This window comes from Rhinichthys klamathensis, unplaced genomic scaffold, assembly GCF_029890125.1.
Source record: "Rhinichthys klamathensis goyatoka isolate OS25496 unplaced genomic scaffold, OSU_Roscu_1.1 h1tg000059l_1, whole genome shotgun sequence".
Classification (NCBI taxonomy): domain Eukaryota; kingdom Metazoa; phylum Chordata; class Actinopteri; order Cypriniformes; family Leuciscidae; genus Rhinichthys; species Rhinichthys klamathensis.
In genome coordinates this window covers 1,627,930-1,645,714 of record NW_026606604.1, presented here as the reverse complement: position 1 = coordinate 1,645,714, position 17,785 = coordinate 1,627,930, and the positions used below count along the sequence as shown (strand labels likewise).

Here is a 17,785-nt window from a genome sequence, read left to right as displayed (position 1 = left end):
AAAAAAAAAAAGTTGTTGCCAATCAAGTACAATCAACTTGTATATTTAAATCATTTCAACTTTAATCGCATTAAACTTTAAAAAAAAAAATAGTTGAATCTTGTATAACTTATAAAAAAAAAGTGAAAATTGCTTAACTTGTATGTAAAAAATATATAAAATGTAAGTAAAACAATGTAAAAACATGTTGTCATAACTTATTGATCATATGTTTTAGTGTATCACATTAAAAACACCTGAAATACCAGATTTAGCAATAATGACTTAATTTAGTAAGATCTGGCAGTTCCGCAGTTTAGTTTTTAAGCAGAACAATGTCATATGTTAACATATCTAACATCCACATCACCAAGCTTTGTCCTGAGAAACATTAAAAACTAGTGGTTTTCAACCCAAGTCCCACTAGGGAGCCTCAAGATGAATAAAAAGTACTTAAATTAATTCTTTTAAGTTTATTAAAATGGTCTATATTACAAAAGAAAAAAAACAAGATCAAGAATGGAATTTTATTTATATTACAATAAAGTCACAAAATTAATCGCAGCTAGTTAAATATCAATACTCCCAGTTTCCGTTTAAAAAAATAATTTTAAATACAAGCATAATAGCATGTACAAGGGAGCCGTGTGTTGGACAATGAGCAGGCTTTGAGTCAAAAATATTTTAGCCATACAATCAACTATCTAGCAGCTGTTATGCCCCCACGTGGCCAACAAATTCAGTGCATCTTTTGCTGAACACACACTTGATCAAACAAAAACTGACCAAACACACTCTTATAGGTCCAGAAAGTGCTGGTTTGATTTATTTGACCATATGCACGATTCATGTCTTCATTTATCAACCCACAAACAGGAATGGTGAAATCCTTTAACTAGTACAGTAACCTAGTTACGGTCATCCTTAGGTCCTTACAGAGTTCCCTTGAGTTTTAAAGGAGTACTTGATAACAGTGGTTCCAGTTGTGTGGAACATCTGGTGCACACATTGATTGGTTGTACGTTATAATTGCCATAAATTTGATCCTATGAATGCAGATGTAAAAATGTCTGTGACTGCCTCCAGTGAAAAGGCAGATGATATAGACAAATAGAAAGCCTACTCCTCCACCGTTTCCTTTTTGCTGGTCTCCTGGCCTTCAAAGATCGGGTACTTGCTTCCCACCTCTGCCCATGTGATGGCACCATTGGCCAGGTCACGAATAATTTCGGGCAACTCGGTAACCTGTAAATAAACAGGTTGTACATGTCAGCAAAATAGTCAACACCAACGCTCACTCAAATGAAATGAAGACACAAATATGACTTTACCTCAGCCCTGATCTGCCTCATGGAATCACGGTCTCTCAGAGTGGCCGTGTGGGGCGTCTTATTAACAGTGTCAAAATCGATGGTGATACCGAATGCCACACCGATCTCGTCCGTTCTGGCATAGCGCCTACCAATAGATCCTGAGGAATCATCAACCTTGTGGGAGACACCATTCCTGGTCAGGGCTTCAGCTGTAGAGCGAAGCAAAGTTATTACAAATATTATTTCGATATCGTTGATGGATTTTTTATAAATAGAGATGTTATCACTCACATAATTCTCGAACAAACGGCATAAATTCCTGATTTTGGCTCAATGGAAGGACGGAGCATTTGTATGGTGCAACAGTTGCAGGAAAGCTGAAATACTGAACAGAGAAAGCAGCAAAGTTCATAAATAAAGCAAGACAAACATATTAATTACCGAATATTACAGCACAATGTGTTTACCGTTCTCTGTTCGTCACCCTCTCTGATACGGAATGTGTGCTCAAAGATGGAGTACATGATTCTTCCGATGCCGAAGGAGGGTTCGATCACGTTAGGAACAACCTCCTCAACTGTGGATAAGTTAAAGTTTATTTATGTGTTTTACATATTCTTGTTATGCTGACATAAAAGGTAAGGTTCTGCCTCTCACCATGCAGGGTCTTCTGGAACCTCTTGACATTAACCATGTCCTTGGTGAGTTTGAAAGTCTTGCCCTCAGTCTCAATGGTGAATTCACTGCAGTGACAGAGGAAACCAATCAATGAACAGAATCATATTAGTGGGCACTATTGGTTTAAAAAACGATGACATAACTTGATGAGCAAAGTTTTGCCTATTGAAAAAGGAAGCTGGGATGGGACATATCAAAGGGCTTGTTTTTTTTAAATAGCCAATAAGAATTTGACTGCATGTAATTCAAAAAAGTACCAATATCATATAAAAATATACCTTATATTTTAATATTGGACAGGCGAAAACTGTTAACATAATAATTAAAAAAAATATGTACATTGACTTTAGGACTAAGACAAATAAAAGCCAATTATTAATTGATTTATTATTATTATTATTATTATAAACTTATGCATTACCATTCAAAAATTTGGGGAACAGTTAAATTTAAGGAATTAATACTTTTATTCTGCAAGGATGCATTAAATTGATCAAAAGTGACAGAAATCTTTTATAACATTGTAAATGTCTTTATTGCAAATAAATGCTTTTTTTAAAATTACTTTCTATTCATGAAATAATCCTAAAACATTTATCATGGTTTCCACAAAAATATTAAGCAGCACAACTGTTTTCAACTGTGATAAAAAAATTAAATTTTGAGCACCAAATCAGCATATTGAACAATTTCTGAAGAATCATGTAACACTGAAGACTGGAGTAATGATGCTGTAAAAACATGTTTGCCATTAGAAATATATTAGAAAAAAGGTGATTTAAAATTGTAATAATATTTAATTCATTAAATTCATTTTGATAAACAAAAAAAACCCTGCCTTTATATTGTGAATCTTCATATTTGGGGGTCATTGACATTAAACATTTTGTTAACACTATTTTAAGGAGATGTAGTTACATGTTACTACATGTACTTACTATAGTAATTATAACAGTAAATTATGCATAACCATAACTCTATAGTAAGAACGTATAGTTAATTAATATTACTCAGTACTTATTTGAGTAAGTACAATGTAACTACGTCACCTTAAAATAAAGGGTTATACTTTATTTTAAGGTGTCTTTGTTACACTATAATTATACATCTAAGTACTGAGTAATATTAAGTAACATGTACTTACTATAGGGTTAGGGATAGGATTAGGGTTTGGTTTAGGGTTAGTTGTGTGTAATTCTGAATAATTTATAGTTATTACTACAGTAACATGTAAAAATGACACTGTGAAATTAAGTGTTACCAAATAAAGTGCAACCAAAATTTAGAATACTCTTAAAGATGACATATTATGGCCCTTTTTACAAGATGTAATGTAAATCTATGGTGTCCACAGAATGTGTCTGTGAAATTTCAGCTCAAAATACCCCCTAGATCATTTATTATAGCTGGTCAAAGTTGCCCCTTTTTGGGTGTGAGCAAAACACGACATTTTTGTGTATCCCTTTGAATGCAAACGAGCTGCTGCTTCCCGCCCCCACCCCCCCCCCCCCCCCCCCCCATTCAGAAGAGAGCAGATCCTTTACACAAGCTTTGGATACTCTGGCAATAACAAAACATGCAAATTTCAGTCAAATTTCATAAATAAGTTGCGGAGTGAAGCCTTATGGAGAGACTCAGGAAGACGTTGCAACTTTTAGACTGCACCTGGATGTTTCTGAATGGGTAGTGGACACATTTATGTAGTTGTTGTGGAGTTACATTGATTCATCTCATCGACTTGCATATATACCGTCATGTTTAACTTTAACACAAATTGACAGTTCCCTGAGGTCTTTAGAAGACAGCTGTGACATTTTTTGGTCAAATAGTGTTCTGTGCTCGTCTGTGCAGCAACGACAGAACAGTTTGCATGCTTTGCTCGAACTTTTGCCATTGCGTTAGAACTGGTTACACTGTTGTTGCTTGCGAAAACTAAATGGTGGCGCTGTCGAGGGTGGAAACGTGCAGATTAAGGTGCGGTAATATTATAAGATCCCCTTCCTACAGAATCAAATCTGATTGGCTTATTTTTTGACATCCTTGCAGAGAAAGGCTTACCAAAACAAAGTTACTGGGTTGTCACTTTTTACATGTTCTGGGTTGGTAGATGCACCGAGGACCCGATTATAGCACTTAAACACAGAAAATTCTGATTTTCATGCTATGTCCCCTTTAATAGCGATGATGCTCACCCATTCTCGTTGAGGAGTTTCTCCTGCTCTGTGATATAGCATTCATCACAGATGGCCAGGTACTCCATGGCAAACTTGGCATCCTTCTTATATGCTTTGCCGATGGCTCCTTTGTTTGGCTCGAACTGGACAACATTTACAACTTTGTGTGAAGCAGTTAAAGAAGGTGACTGAAGACAAACAGAACTAACTGAAACAGAACTATTCAGATCCCAATCAAACGCTTTGACAATTGTAATTAGTAAAGTAATGAAGGAAGTTGAAGGATATGGGTTCCTTCAAGGGTTTCTCAGCAACCAGAGGGACTTTGGTGGCCCGTGCGTGGCACAGAAGATCATAACACGAGCGATCAGCACACCCCACAATCTCAATCCACCCCTGAAAAACAGCACGTGCAAACACACAAATAAACACCTATTCTATTGCACAGAAGGTCCTCGAGCAAACACTGAACGTACATAGGAGGTTTTGGTCTCGGCGTCCCAGCAGTCACAGGCATAGTGGGCCATCTCATTGTCCATATGCTGACGGAAACGAAGCTTGTCTTTTGCCACACCCACTTTGACCAGATAAAGGTAGATCCTTCCAATGAAGTAGCCCAAGACGGAGTTGTTGATGATGCCCTACACACAGTACGAAAGTTTGTTAGAACAACCGAACTGTTAATTATAATTAATGCATTATAAATGAGATCTTGACTAACCTGCTCCACGGCATCACCCAGCCTCATTATCTGGGCAGATTGCCCACTAGTCTGTGCTTTGGAGGAGTAAAGCATGATCTGCAGATCAGCAACATTTGAGAACTTGGAATGAACCTTCTCAGTCGGGTCTACAAAGTGCTCAATCTCAGCCATCGTAAACTCTCTATGGAGAGAAATATCAAATTTGAAATCCCAATGGAAACACTTCTGTGTGACAGCAAAACAACAAAAGCGAGTTATGTTCAAAAGGAAATCATAATCCGCACCTGACGCGAATCAAGCCAGAGCGAGGAGAGATCTCATTCCTGAAGGAGTTTCCGATCTGGGCGGCGGCGAATGGCAGCTTCCCCTGGTTGAACTCCAAAAGACGTTTGAAGTTGAGGAAGATTCCCTGAGCGGTTTCTGGCCTTAAATAGCTAAGGAAATAATGTAGCCCCACGAATAATGAATCAGTCTTCATACTTTGGATATTTTGAAATTATAGCATGTAATCTAGTGGTGCCCAACATACCCTTGCATGTTGCCCCCAGGCCCAATGGAGGTCTGGAACATCAGGTTGAATGAGATGGGAGGTGTGAGGTCATTTCCTGTAATGGGAGACTTGACATTGTATTGCACAAACAAATCTGCCAACTCCTGCTGAGTGTAATTATCCATCTGAAAAAATAATAATAATAAACAGAACAAATCAATAAACAAATAAACAAATGATTACCCCCAAAAAATTCTTGTGGATTCTGTGTGGACTTCCCTATTCATATAGAGTTTGAACGATTATTAAAACATTGCCCAAAGTGAGACATACCTGAGTGATGACACTCTCCATCTCAGTTTTCTTATCTGCCTTACATTTTTTGTCACTCATTAATTTCTGTAGATGAGCTAAAAAGCAAAAGACAAGGCATGCATTTTTATTATTAGTAGTAGTATTTATTTTTATTTATTTAATTTCACCACAGGACATATTACTGCTACTATTACTGTATATTACCTGTATTAAAATTAAATATATTAAAATAAAAACCTAAGCAGCTTTCACATTTTGGAAATTTTGAAATAGAAATTTCCTATTGAAACCATTTAAAGTTAATTGGCTTAAATCACCCTGAACCATTATACTTAAGTAAATAAGTTACAGGTAGGGGCATTTTCATTACAGAGCTTTTTATATATAAAAAAATATTTAAAAAAAAGTATAAGCCTGTGAGTGCAAGAAGAGCAATCAATATTTTCTAAAAATCCATAAAGTTAACTTTGGCAACTTTGGTCCAGATTTAGCGGTTGTTAATATAAGAAACAATGACAAACCTTTAAGGAGGTGGTCGGCACGGAAACACTCTCCGTTCTTGACATCCTTGACCATGTAGTCTGCAAATTTATCCACATGTCCGGATGTCCTGAAACACGACAAAAGCACTGAATAAGAGTTCCAGAGATGATGCCATGGCAACAGATTGAATGAACAGATTAAAGGGGAATAGAAAGCTGAATGCTCACTTGAGGACGGGTTCTGGTGTAAGCATGGTGCAGTCGATCTCCAGAATCTGCTCCTCCTGGATGAAGTGTTGCCTCCAGACCTGGAGGATATTGTTCTTCAGAGCACATCCGACGGGCCCAAAGTCATACAGCCCACTCACACCTTTCTCACACACAAAAACAAACTATTAGTTGATGATAACAAGTCAGTCTAGGTTCTTTTTTACTAGTAAAGAAGCTATTAAAATACTTATAAATGGAGGAATATTGTAAACAAACAGAAAATACTCACCGCCATAGATAGCAAATGCCTGATCGTAAAAGAAACGTCTTTTTAGAGTGTCTTCCATCTTGGTTCGATCCACAATGTCATCTTTGGGCTGTAAGGAAAGCTCCTGTGAAATGGAAAAAACTTATGTAAATCATTTGGATAAGACATACAGTAACTAAATTAACTCAAAGCAACTTATTCAAGCTAACAATCTTCTGATTATTAAAGATGAAGTGTGTAATGTGTTATTAAACAGAACTGCAAAAAATAATGGTGGTTTTTTAAACAGGTTTCCAGAACACTTTACCCACCAGCCATTGGTCGGTCAAACAGACAGTCCCCCCCCCCCCATAAACTCACACTATTGGTTGAACCAGTATAGCTGTTTTTCAGACAGAAGAGTGCAACAGTCAGGTTCCGAAGGTGAAAATCCCAATTAGGTTCTCCATAGGGGAATTGATTTTTTTTAACAATAACTTACTGTATAAACCCTTGTGAAACCCTATACAACTATTGTGAGCTACGAGGTTGTTAATCAATAAATAAAGAAATATTCACCAATCAGAGAATCAAAAAAAGCACATTGCACCAAAAGAACTCTCAAGTGCGTGCCCACTCCCATAAAGCACTGCAAATTAAGTACCGTAATCAAATCTATACCTATATCTATACAATACCAGTCAAAAATTTGCAAACATTAGCCCTACTTAAAAAAAAAAATGTTTTTCAAAGAGGTCTCAAATGCTCATTAAGCCTGATTTTTTTATTTAAAAAAAAAAACAGGAAAAAAAAGTTATATTGTGAAATATTATTACAATTTAAAATAATGGTTTTCTTTTTTAATATACTTTAAAATATAATTTTTTTCTGTGATGCAAAGCTGAATTTTCAGCCTCATTACAGTCTTCACTGTCACATGTCAAAATCGAAATCTTTTCTAACAATATCAATTTCTTTAATATCAAAAAAGAAAAGAAAATCTTTTGAACTGTAGTGTATATTGTTACAAAATATTTATATTTTTAATAAATGCTGTTTTTTAAAAACTTTTAATTCATCCTGAAAAAAGTATCCCAGGTTATGAAAAAATTAGGGCTGTCAAATGATTAATCGTGATTAATCACATCCAAAATAAAAGTTTGTGTTTACATAATGTATGTGGGTGCACTGTGTATAATTATTTTATATATATATATATATATATATATATAAATACACATGTATGCTTGTATATATTTAAGGAATATTTTCATGTATATACTGTATATAGATTTATATATAATTTATATTTTATATAAATATAAATATTTTATATATAAATAATATTTTTTCTTAAATATACATGCATGTGTGTGTATTTATATATATATACAAAATAATTATACACAGTGCACCCACATATATTATGTAAACACAAACTTTTATTTTGGATGTGATTAATCGTGATTAATCATTTGACAGCCCTAAAAAAAGATTAAGCAGCAGAATTGTTTCAAGCTGAAAATTCAGCTTTGCCATCACAGGAATGAATTACATTTTAAAGTATATTAAAATAAAAAACCATTATTTTAAATTGTAATAATATTTCACAACATTACTATTTTTTGATCAAATAAATGCAGGCTTGATGAGCATAAGAGACTTCTTTAAAAAACATTAAAGAAAATAGTAATGTTTCCAAATTTTTGACCACGGTACCGTCATGTATGCATGCAAGTATATATAAAACAAAGATAAATAATATGAGAACTTTTGCACCTTTAATGTAAAAATTACAACGTATGCAATGCCACTGAAAAACCAAACTGACACATTTAATTTAATTAATGGCAATTTATAATTTATTTAATTTATTGACACAGACAAAAACACACAAACACACACACATATAGCTGGTTGGTTTGGTTTGTGTCTCTTTAACGAATTTAAAAACAACTCTTTACCAAAGACTTTGCACTCTACAGTCTATGAATATTGAACTGGGATAAGAGAAAATGTATTGAACCTAATAACTAAACACTTCATATTTAACGGGATCCCCACGTGACTTTAAAGAAACATGAAAGACAGAATAACATTTCTCACCTTGGCCTCAAGGATTCTCTTGCGAGCTTTCAGTTCTGCAACGGCCTTATTGACATCAACATCAGGAGCATTTTCTTCCTTCAACTGACGCACAACATCACCCTATGTGGAAAAATAAACAGTTTAGTTTATTACTATGATTACTTACTACATATTAAAAAACATATGTATCCATCAACATTTTCCTAGTCTGTGTTTTTCCCCACCCTCAGTCTCCATTGGTCTGTCAGAATTGCTCATCTCAAACGTGGCACTGACAGACTGAATAATCCAACAGTAAAAACCCCAAATAAAACCACCACACTGTAATACACTTCCTGAAATATCACTTTTGCAAAAATGCATTATATAGTTTTCCATAATAAACCATTTTAACAATTTTGAATAATATAAAAGGGCCGCATTACATTCCTAAATGACGTTTCCACCTCGAATAAAAAGACAATAACATACGTATTTAATGCAATGCATGACTATGTGAGATAGTAATGCAGCATATTACATTATGCTTGTTATTGTCTTTCATTACCTGTTCCTTCACTGCCAGTCTCAAGGGAGCCAGAACCTCTTCAATACTGCTATCCATATTCTGTCCTCCTGTTATCTCCAGCCACGCGCTTCTCTTCTTCTTCTTCTCACACAAACAGCCCGACAGCGAGAGTGCTCTGGTCGGAGGGGAAGCACACAGGCGTATGGGACTGGATCGGACCCTCGGAACAGCGCGGACGGTGGCGATCTGGGTACCGGTCCTGAGTAGGAGTGCTGATGTTGCGCTACGGAGAGACAGCATGGACCGAGAGGAGGAGCAACCACACAGCGGAACTGAATGATGAAATCCCCAAAAATGAGTAAGTGGAGGCGGGGATTCAGTTCGACACTTTCGCCATTCTTTTGGTTTAATTGGATTGAGTTTTAACTGGAAAATAGCAGATTCGACACAATATTTCCGATAATATCTCTCGATAATAAATCGAAATAAAAAAATCAAGCAAAACATAAATTAAATCCTACTTTAAATAAATAAATGTTTACTAATACATGAAACATTATAATTAATAATAAATAATTTTAAATAGTAGGCTATTTTATTGACTTCTTGAACTCAACACCTTGTGAAAAAAGAAGAAAAAAACAATACACAGAACAATAAAACATACATTACAACGAAGATAACAATTAAAATACACACAATATAGCTAAACAAATAAGTTCAAAACAAGAATATAATTATTCCTCCTTTTTTGAAAACTAAAATAATTCACACAATATCATGACTTAAGAAATAAAGTCAGCTTGACAGTTGACTCAATTTATAGATGTAATTGTGCGTTACTATCATCAGTGCTGTCATATTATCTACGAAGACACAGTGACCTTTTTCTAATTGTAATTCATTGCAAGGTAGCAGTAATCTAATTACTGGGGGGTAACAAAATTTCGTGGTTGTCATTGATTTTTGTTTTCAATATTTACTATTAAGATCCATCGATCGAATGGACCATTGTTTTTTTGTCTTTTTCAAAGCTTCACATTATCTTTTACACGCACTTTTGTCAATTTTTGGCTAGTCTACGTTACCCCTGCCCTTACAATAATAATTCATCAGTACAACATCCACAGTAGGCCTATACCTCAGGAAGACACTTGGAGAATATAATTAGAGAAGACAATTTACTTACATGATGATGATATAATACAATTTACATATTGTATACAAATATTTCAATAATGTTTAAGGGATTATAATATAATATAATCTCCTCTGCAATTGTCTCCTTAAACAAACACTTGTTTTGCGATATTCTACATTTGTACGTATAGCTCTAGTGAAAGCAGCGGCAAAATCGGGCAAGATGAATAGGCCTACATCTGACTTCAGTTCATCTCCTCCAATCACAGGATTCCAGGAGTATTCCAGGAGATTCCAGTAGCCTACTATTCGGCCACAAGATGTCAGTATAAGCCCAAATTTAAACACTGCCTCAACAACAACTGTGGAATAACAATCTAAAGCCACTTGCCACAAAATAAACACTACAATTACTCTACATTTAAACGTCACCCATTAGTTATATAGACTTTCATTATTAGCTAAAAGAATATTCTGTAGTATTTGAATGTTTTCGTAAATAGAACAACCATAAATTCGTATTCGGTTTTTAAAAATCCAAATTAATTTAGCAACTCAACAGAACAACAAGCACTAAACATGATATATATTTTAATGGCCTGTTGACATTATTTATTTATTTATAGTTACATTGTTTATAATATTTTATTCATATTAAAACGTAAAAAAGATACAGAAATGTGTTGAAGGATAAATAGGCTGTAAAACTAGTTGAAGTGAAGGTTGCATCACACAGACTGCCTTATTAAACATTAAGATCAAACACCCACCGTCATAAAATATTCAGTAGCCCTCCCACCTCTCGCCCTGTCATCATTTCTGAAATCACTGTAATTTCTCTTAGTAGGCTATCTCATCGAAATCATTTCCCCTTTAAAGATTCTTCTGTTTAATGTAGCTATAGGCTAGAATTGATCATTTTCTTCATCACCAGATTCTTTAAATTTGATGTTTCATATAGGCCTACAGTAGCTTATGGTTTCCTAGTCTGAAACAGGTTTGAAATTATTATAGCTAAATGTGAGATGCTGTCTAAAGTGAGAGCAAACAAACTATATCAAAAAGTGACGTATAAAGATCAGACCAGATATAAAAAGAAAAACTGTAATAAATTTAACAGCTTGACCTGTAATACAGATTACTAAATTAGTTGGTTTTGTATGTGCTGTTTTTTGGTTGTTGTTTTTTTACTTGACACTTCTTTGTTAGATGGTTTTGATAAGACGCAAACTATATCCAAGCTGCTATTTGAACATAACCTTAAAAAAAGCAAGTGAGAAATAAGTCAGAAAACAACAAAATGTATAAAATGTAATTTATCTTGTTTACATCTGTGTCATGACATTATGATAGGGTTCAACATTAGGTGCATTATGGTCTTCTGTATACGCAACAAGCAAAAAAAAAAAGATTCTTTGTTTTGTTTGTTTTAAGTGTACACAAACTTTTTTTTTTTTGAGTGTGGCTGATATCAAGTAAAAGTAACTGTAGGGTTACCTTACCATGGTACATTTTTCTATCTTCTTTAGGAGAACTAAAAAACCAACGGCATGCTGGCATACAGTAGAAATTAATAATTTGAGAATTGATTAAGTTAAGGGTAGTTTCACACGGTCAAATCATGTGCGCGCACACACACACACACACACACACACACAGAGAGAAGGGGGAGAGAAAGAGCGGCTGCAGATTTAGACTCTTTGTTATTACACACTCTGTCACTGATCTCCATAGACCTGATTTCACACGAGGGCTGAAATGTCGCCGATTGCCGTCATCTGACTGGAGCATATCGTCTTGCATCGATCGCCGTATGATCATGAAGTGTGTGTTGAATGTTTATGTGGATGTGGTGGTGTAAGATCGTGTGCAGTGTATGGTGCGTCTGCCATCTGGACACACTCCGCTAGCTCGCTAGCATTAGGCTAGCTAAAAATTATCAAAACATAAGTGACTGAGGAGGAATAAAATCCCGTTTCCATGGACAACACGTCCATCATTACCCAGGTAGCAAATCCAAAGGAGGAAGAGATCCTTTCTTGTCAAGAAAAAGGTAAGGCGATAGGCGCCTGCTTATTTGACTGGATGTTGGATGTTTTTGTTTTGACAGCGGAATCACTGCGGCTTTGCTGTTGATGCTCTTAAGATTTTATTAATCCATAATATTATAAAGACTAATGATTTTTTTTTTTAAATGTAACATTTTAATAATAATAAATTAAATAATGTATTATTATTAATGTTTTATATTATCGACGTTTTTTTTTCTTGTTTTATTTTGGAAATCAAAACTAAAATACAGAATAATAAAAAAAATTTCAATGTATGTTTCTCAGCTTCTGACTGAGAATCTCAAAACAAGTGTTTCCAGTCAGCTGCCTTCTGTTCGTGGTTTTAAGCAACAATGTATTTAACATGGATGCACATACTCGCTCACAGTTATTTCCCTAAGCATCAATCTTAATGCTTGTGCTGGAGCCAGAGCCTCAATAAGCGGATAAAAAATATTTAATGCCACTGAGCCTGAAATCAAAACACTGAACTGGCTTTGCCATTCTCTGCCATTCAGATCCCAGTTTTTGTACCAATTTCTGCTTGTCAAATGATAACCATGCGTTATTGTACTGCTCAGAAATGTTGATGTTTTCTCTCTTGAAAGCAATAACTGTGGATGAAAGAATCAGTTTAACTGCTAACTTACTAAACATATGATGTAATTTCGGTGTAAGAGGTGGATTGCTGTTGTCTGTAGTTTGAAAGGATTGAGTTAACAGTGAAGCAGAAACGTCTTAGTTAATTTTCTCTTTGGATTTTGCAGTGCTTCTAAAATAAGATTTATTTTACTCAATGAGTTTACCCAGCAAATCAATATCTCCTCCTGCCTGGCACTTTCCCCAAGTGCTCTTGACACATTTTGAGTCGTTTTGGTCACCATCTGAAGCCTAATGTGGTTAAACCCCTTGTTGTTCTTGGGTTTTAAACAATATGGTATCAAATGCTTATTGAATTCCATAGCACTTCCATGGAGCGTCAGGAAACAAACTCATACTTATGCAGTTATCAGTGGCTTTTTATAATTGCTTCTTCATTTAAGTAGTTCTCAAGAGAGTGTTTAAACCCATGGAAGTCTTGTGCCTGCTTAAGTCAACACAACACGCACTAATGTGAGATGAAGTGATGAGATTAGCCCAAACGAATTAATGCGAGTAAATAAATCACGTAAATTATTTTCACGTGGCTTTCGGCTACTTTTCTGAGGATAACAACACAACATAAACATTTTACAGTCACTTAGAGCACAAACAGATGGTAGTCCACATGTTGGAGGGCTTACTTGACGAGAGAGGAGCAGAAGGACGAGGTCTGGTTTTGGGGTGTAATGCGCCCTCTCACCGCTCCCCTGCTGGGAAGTTGGATCAGTTGACTGAGGATACCTCCACTATGAGAGGATCACATGACAAAGGAATCCCTCATCATGTCTATCAGTTTAACATACTTTTTGATTTAGGATGAGACAGTATGCCCGCTTTGCTCGAATTCTGCCTATTAGATTCAGAGATGTTTCTCGGTGCAATAATGTTGGCCTCTTATGCTCGGCTCCAGAGAATAAGTTCAACGGTCCTAAATAAATCTTAATTTATGCACGGCCATGTTTCAAGAACAGGAAAGCGCACACTCGCAAATCAAGCCATAGCTGCCAGCCTGCCACCTCTTATGGGAGTGAATGGACCCCTATAGCAACATTTAGTTATTCTTTGAACAGATTTAATGGGATTAATGATTGAAAATAATGCCCTTTAAAGAAATATTCCAGGTTCAATACAAGTAAAACATAATCAACACAAAATAATTTCCAGTTTGTTCTTCTTTTCTTCAAAAAAGTAGAAATCTGGGTTGCAGTGAGACGCACTGAAAGTGAATGGTTGAAGTGGAAGCAATGAAGCAATTTTTCCTTATTGATACATCTGAGTGGAATTGAAAAATTCGCCACCAAAGATTAGTCTATCGTTTTACGAGAAGACTGGGTTGACATTTTAATTAAAAAAGCTACAAAAAAAAGTTAAAAATGAAACATTTCCATGGAGGAATTGTTCACAATAAGATCAATAACATGCATTTTGTAAGATATGGTGAATTTTCATAACATCTTTAAATTCTCACTGTTTATCATAGTATTTATTACTGTATAGCCATGAGATGTATTAACATTATTTTGGTGTTACAGATTGCTTTCCTGTGTAAAATTATGTAAAATTATAATACTTCAATGCCTAAAACCCTAACAACTATAAAAATTGATGATTTAAAACAACTTTACAGTTCAAATAATACAGAAGTTTTAACAGAATAATTATTGTAAGTGCTCTGTAAGCTTCACAGTTCTGTTTTTAAAACCTCCAATCCCCAATTACTTCTACGTCCATGTTGTTTTGTTATTTCTGTACCTTAAAATCAAGTTTTTAGATGAAATGGGGCATTTAGGGGGGCAACCACTGACATTTCATACTGTATAAGACATTTCCTTTAATTATAAGGAGTAAGGACACTTTGCTTGATGCAGCAAGAACACCCCTTATAATTTTGTATTGCAAGGAATTGTCATCTCCGTTGGGCTTTTGATATTCAGAGCTTTCTGTGAGATTACATTGAAAGAATCTCATTAAAAAGATGCCACTGTCTCTTATCTACAGCTAAAAAAGGATAATGAAGCTTAGCTTTCGAGGTTTGTCATGCAGAAACACAACCTTTCCTTTCCAAAATGAAGCTTTGCACACCGGTCCCCTCGTGTGGTGAAAAACTCTCCTAACCCAGTGGCCTTGGATGTCAGCCACACTTGCTGAATATTTCAAACCAGATGGGGCTATTTTCAGAAACCTATCCGTTTCATTGTAAGCAAAGAAGCAGCTGACAAATGCATGTCGTGTTTTGAGTGTGGCGCTGGTGTTTGTGCTTATAGATTGCACCTTTATGCATAATGTATAGAGTTTAATGAAGTTAAATCTTATTGCTGAGGGTTTCGGGACAAACACCGTCACAGGTGATAAAGCGAATCCAGTTGTAGATGCACGTGATGGATGAGGTAGAGACTTTCAGGGCTTGTTAAAAGCTTTTTACCCTTTAGTCTCTAAGAGAAATAGTCTGTCAAGGTTAGGTCTCCTTCCACTTTATTTTGGAATATGCTCTCATTTTGCATTCTTGTTGCAATCTTAGCCTTGCATACCGAATGCGGTCGGGTGTACAGTCTGGAGGCCTTTTTTGGTCTCTGAGTGAGTGTGCAGCAAATTACAAATATGTGCTCATAATTCCAGTTGATTAGAGTACACATTATGTTTGTTTGCAAGGCATGAGGCCTTGTTTTGTCAGTCCACAAAAACTCATAGCATAAGCGCTAGGGAATTGGCCTGCCAGCTAATGTCAGGAAGCACATGATGACATCATACAATCAGCATGAAACACTATTATCCAACCAACTGTAAAAACAATCCCTGTATCATCCATCTGTGGTTGACGTGCAGTCTGTTTGGTTTACTTCATGCAACTTATGGATTATTAGCTTTATGCAGGCTTCACAACGTGACCCTAGAAATGGGTCATGATGGATTGTGATGAGGGAAAGTAGTTTGTTTCGTATATGGATGCACTGATGAATGATAATATATTGTGAATATAAATAAAGACTAAAAATGACTTAATTTTTAAATGCTACAAGAGAATTTAGGCATCAGGACATTATAATATAATAGCCTTTGAAAAGGAATATTCATTTTGTGATTTGCTAAAGATTACATTTAACAGTATTCAATTATTAGGCCTATTGCTTTTAAAGAAGAACTATAACTGAGTGTTAGATAATGGCAGTCATTTAAATGTAAAAAATAAGGGGAAATAAGCATGCACAACAACTAAATATTCAATATCAAACAATACCGATAAATTAAACAAAACTCTAATATCGGCCAAATTATCAAAATGCTATAGATTAGATACATTGTGCATCCCTCTTCTTATATATAATCTTATGTTCACCAAGGCTGTACTGTAACTCTACAAATACTGGAACTGTTTTCTATTAGAATATTTTAAATATTGATTGCAAAGCTGAATTTTCAGCATCATTACTCCAGTCTCAAGTGTCACATGATCCTTCAGAAATCATTCTAATGATTTGCTGCTCAAGAAACATTTCTTAGTATTATCAATGTTGACAACAGTTGTGCTGCCTAAAATTTTTGTGGAAACTGATACATTTTCTTTCAGGATTCTTTGATAAATATAACATTCAAAAGAACAGCATATATTTGAAATAGAAATCTTTTGTAACATAAGAGTCTTTACTCTTCAGTCACTTTTGATCAATTTAATTGAATTGTTATATACAGTATATTAAAGTTTTATTTAATAATGTATTACATATAGGCTACTGTCTCAGGAATTGTATATCTTAAATTCCTCTTTAAAGCCACAGCCAGACACATTCATACGGACGTCTCTGATTAATGAAGGCGGAGGACATATTTGACAGTGAAATGCCCACATTATTATCGAGGAGACATTATAAAGATGCCTCTGGCTTCCCACATCATGCTTTGCTCTCTATAAATAGCATATTGGAACATGACGTGCTAAAAGAGTTCAAAAGGAAGAGTTTCCCAGGCTATCCCGAGGCTACAGATACATCCATGGGATGGGATATTAGGATTGAATTTAATCAAATTCACTGTACTGCTCCATGCTTTGGTGCTGCATTGCTGCTGAACTGACCAGCTTTGCTCTAATAAGTCTTAACTTTGTCAGGTATCATTGGATGATCCGTTTACCTTAATCAGATTAGCAAGTGTCTGAGCGTAGATGTTTATCCCCACACCGCTCACATCGTCAGCCAATTAGAAGCTGCCTGGCACCTCCTACAGAATCATATTTCAACATGGAAGAGCACCAACGTTGTGGTCCTTCACAGTATGGATTGGTCGCCTTGCTCAATAACAAAAGGATGTTTGACTTCCTAATTCTCAGTTTAGACATGGGGCACAATTAGTTTGCAATGTTAGTTCCTGCAGAAATACCAAAACGTTGTGTTCTATAGTTTTTAACAAGAAGCATGATCATCGTGCTAATGGCCATTGTTAATACAGTCATCATCTAATAATGGCTAAACAACTGCATGTTTAAACCTGCTGGACAGACTAAAACTCTTCCATTTCCACCTAATGTTGGCGTGACGTATCTTGATCTTCAAGCAGAATTTTTTAACAACGTACCGTAAATCCACAAATCTGATGAAGTGTGCATCACTGATTCTGTTATTTGTTTCTGTGCGAAACTGTGAAGCTTTTTTTGAAACAATCTGAATTGTATAAATCGCTATATTATTGAAGGCAACAGGGAGATCTTTGGAGAGTTGGAGATGGTGAGGAATCTGTTGAGATTCAGAAGCTTGAGGCGCTTGTGAGAAACGGT

The 17,785-nt window shown here is 35.4% G+C and overlaps 2 protein-coding genes across 3 annotated transcripts in view; one reads left to right on the top strand and one right to left on the bottom strand.

Moving 5' to 3' along the window:
- Positions 1–776: 776 nt before the first annotated feature.
- gars1 (glycyl-tRNA synthetase 1) lies at positions 777–9,522 on the bottom strand. Its single transcript, XM_056248869.1, has 17 exons — positions 9,227–9,522; positions 8,698–8,799; positions 6,634–6,736; positions 6,363–6,504; positions 6,174–6,262; positions 5,671–5,747; positions 5,377–5,522; positions 5,132–5,281; positions 4,866–5,028; positions 4,621–4,785; positions 4,434–4,540; positions 4,163–4,309; positions 1,950–2,035; positions 1,760–1,869; positions 1,584–1,677; positions 1,311–1,501; positions 777–1,224 (listed from the first exon to the last, which is right to left on the bottom strand). The coding sequence occupies exons 1-17, from the start codon at positions 9,485–9,487 to the stop codon at positions 1,099–1,101; spliced, it is 2,259 nt and encodes a 752-aa protein (XP_056104844.1). The 5' UTR covers positions 9,488–9,522; the 3' UTR covers positions 777–1,098.
- A 2,452-nt stretch (positions 9,523–11,974) lies between these two features.
- The window catches only part of ctdspla (CTD (carboxy-terminal domain, RNA polymerase II, polypeptide A) small phosphatase-like a), a 43,105-nt gene continuing 37,294 nt past the window's right edge, over positions 11,975–17,785 (top strand). Inside the window, exon 1 of one of the 2 annotated variants that reach the window (XM_056248867.1) lies at positions 11,975–12,380. In XM_056248867.1, coding sequence (XP_056104842.1) covers positions 12,308–12,380 — 73 coding nt within the window. In that variant the 5' untranslated portion in view covers positions 11,975–12,307. The remainder of the gene's footprint in view (positions 12,381–17,785) is intronic. The other variant, XM_056248868.1, reaches the window with a different exon arrangement.

What these genes read in the sequence shown, in the direction of transcription:
- gars1 (XM_056248869.1), bottom strand. Translation starts at nt 9,487, where the DNA reads ATGCTGTCTCTCCGTAGCGCAACATCAGCACTCCTACTCAGGACCGGT. An exon ending in GACTGGCAGTGAAGGAACAG is followed by an intron (nt 8,800 to 9,226) that starts GTAATGAAAGAC and finishes TTTTCCACATAG; the next exon opens with GGTGATGTTGTGCGTCAGTT. An exon ending in CCTGGGGGCAACATGCAAGG is followed by an intron (nt 5,282 to 5,376) that starts GTATGTTGGGCA and finishes TTATTTCCTTAG; the next exon opens with CTATTTAAGGCCAGAAACCG.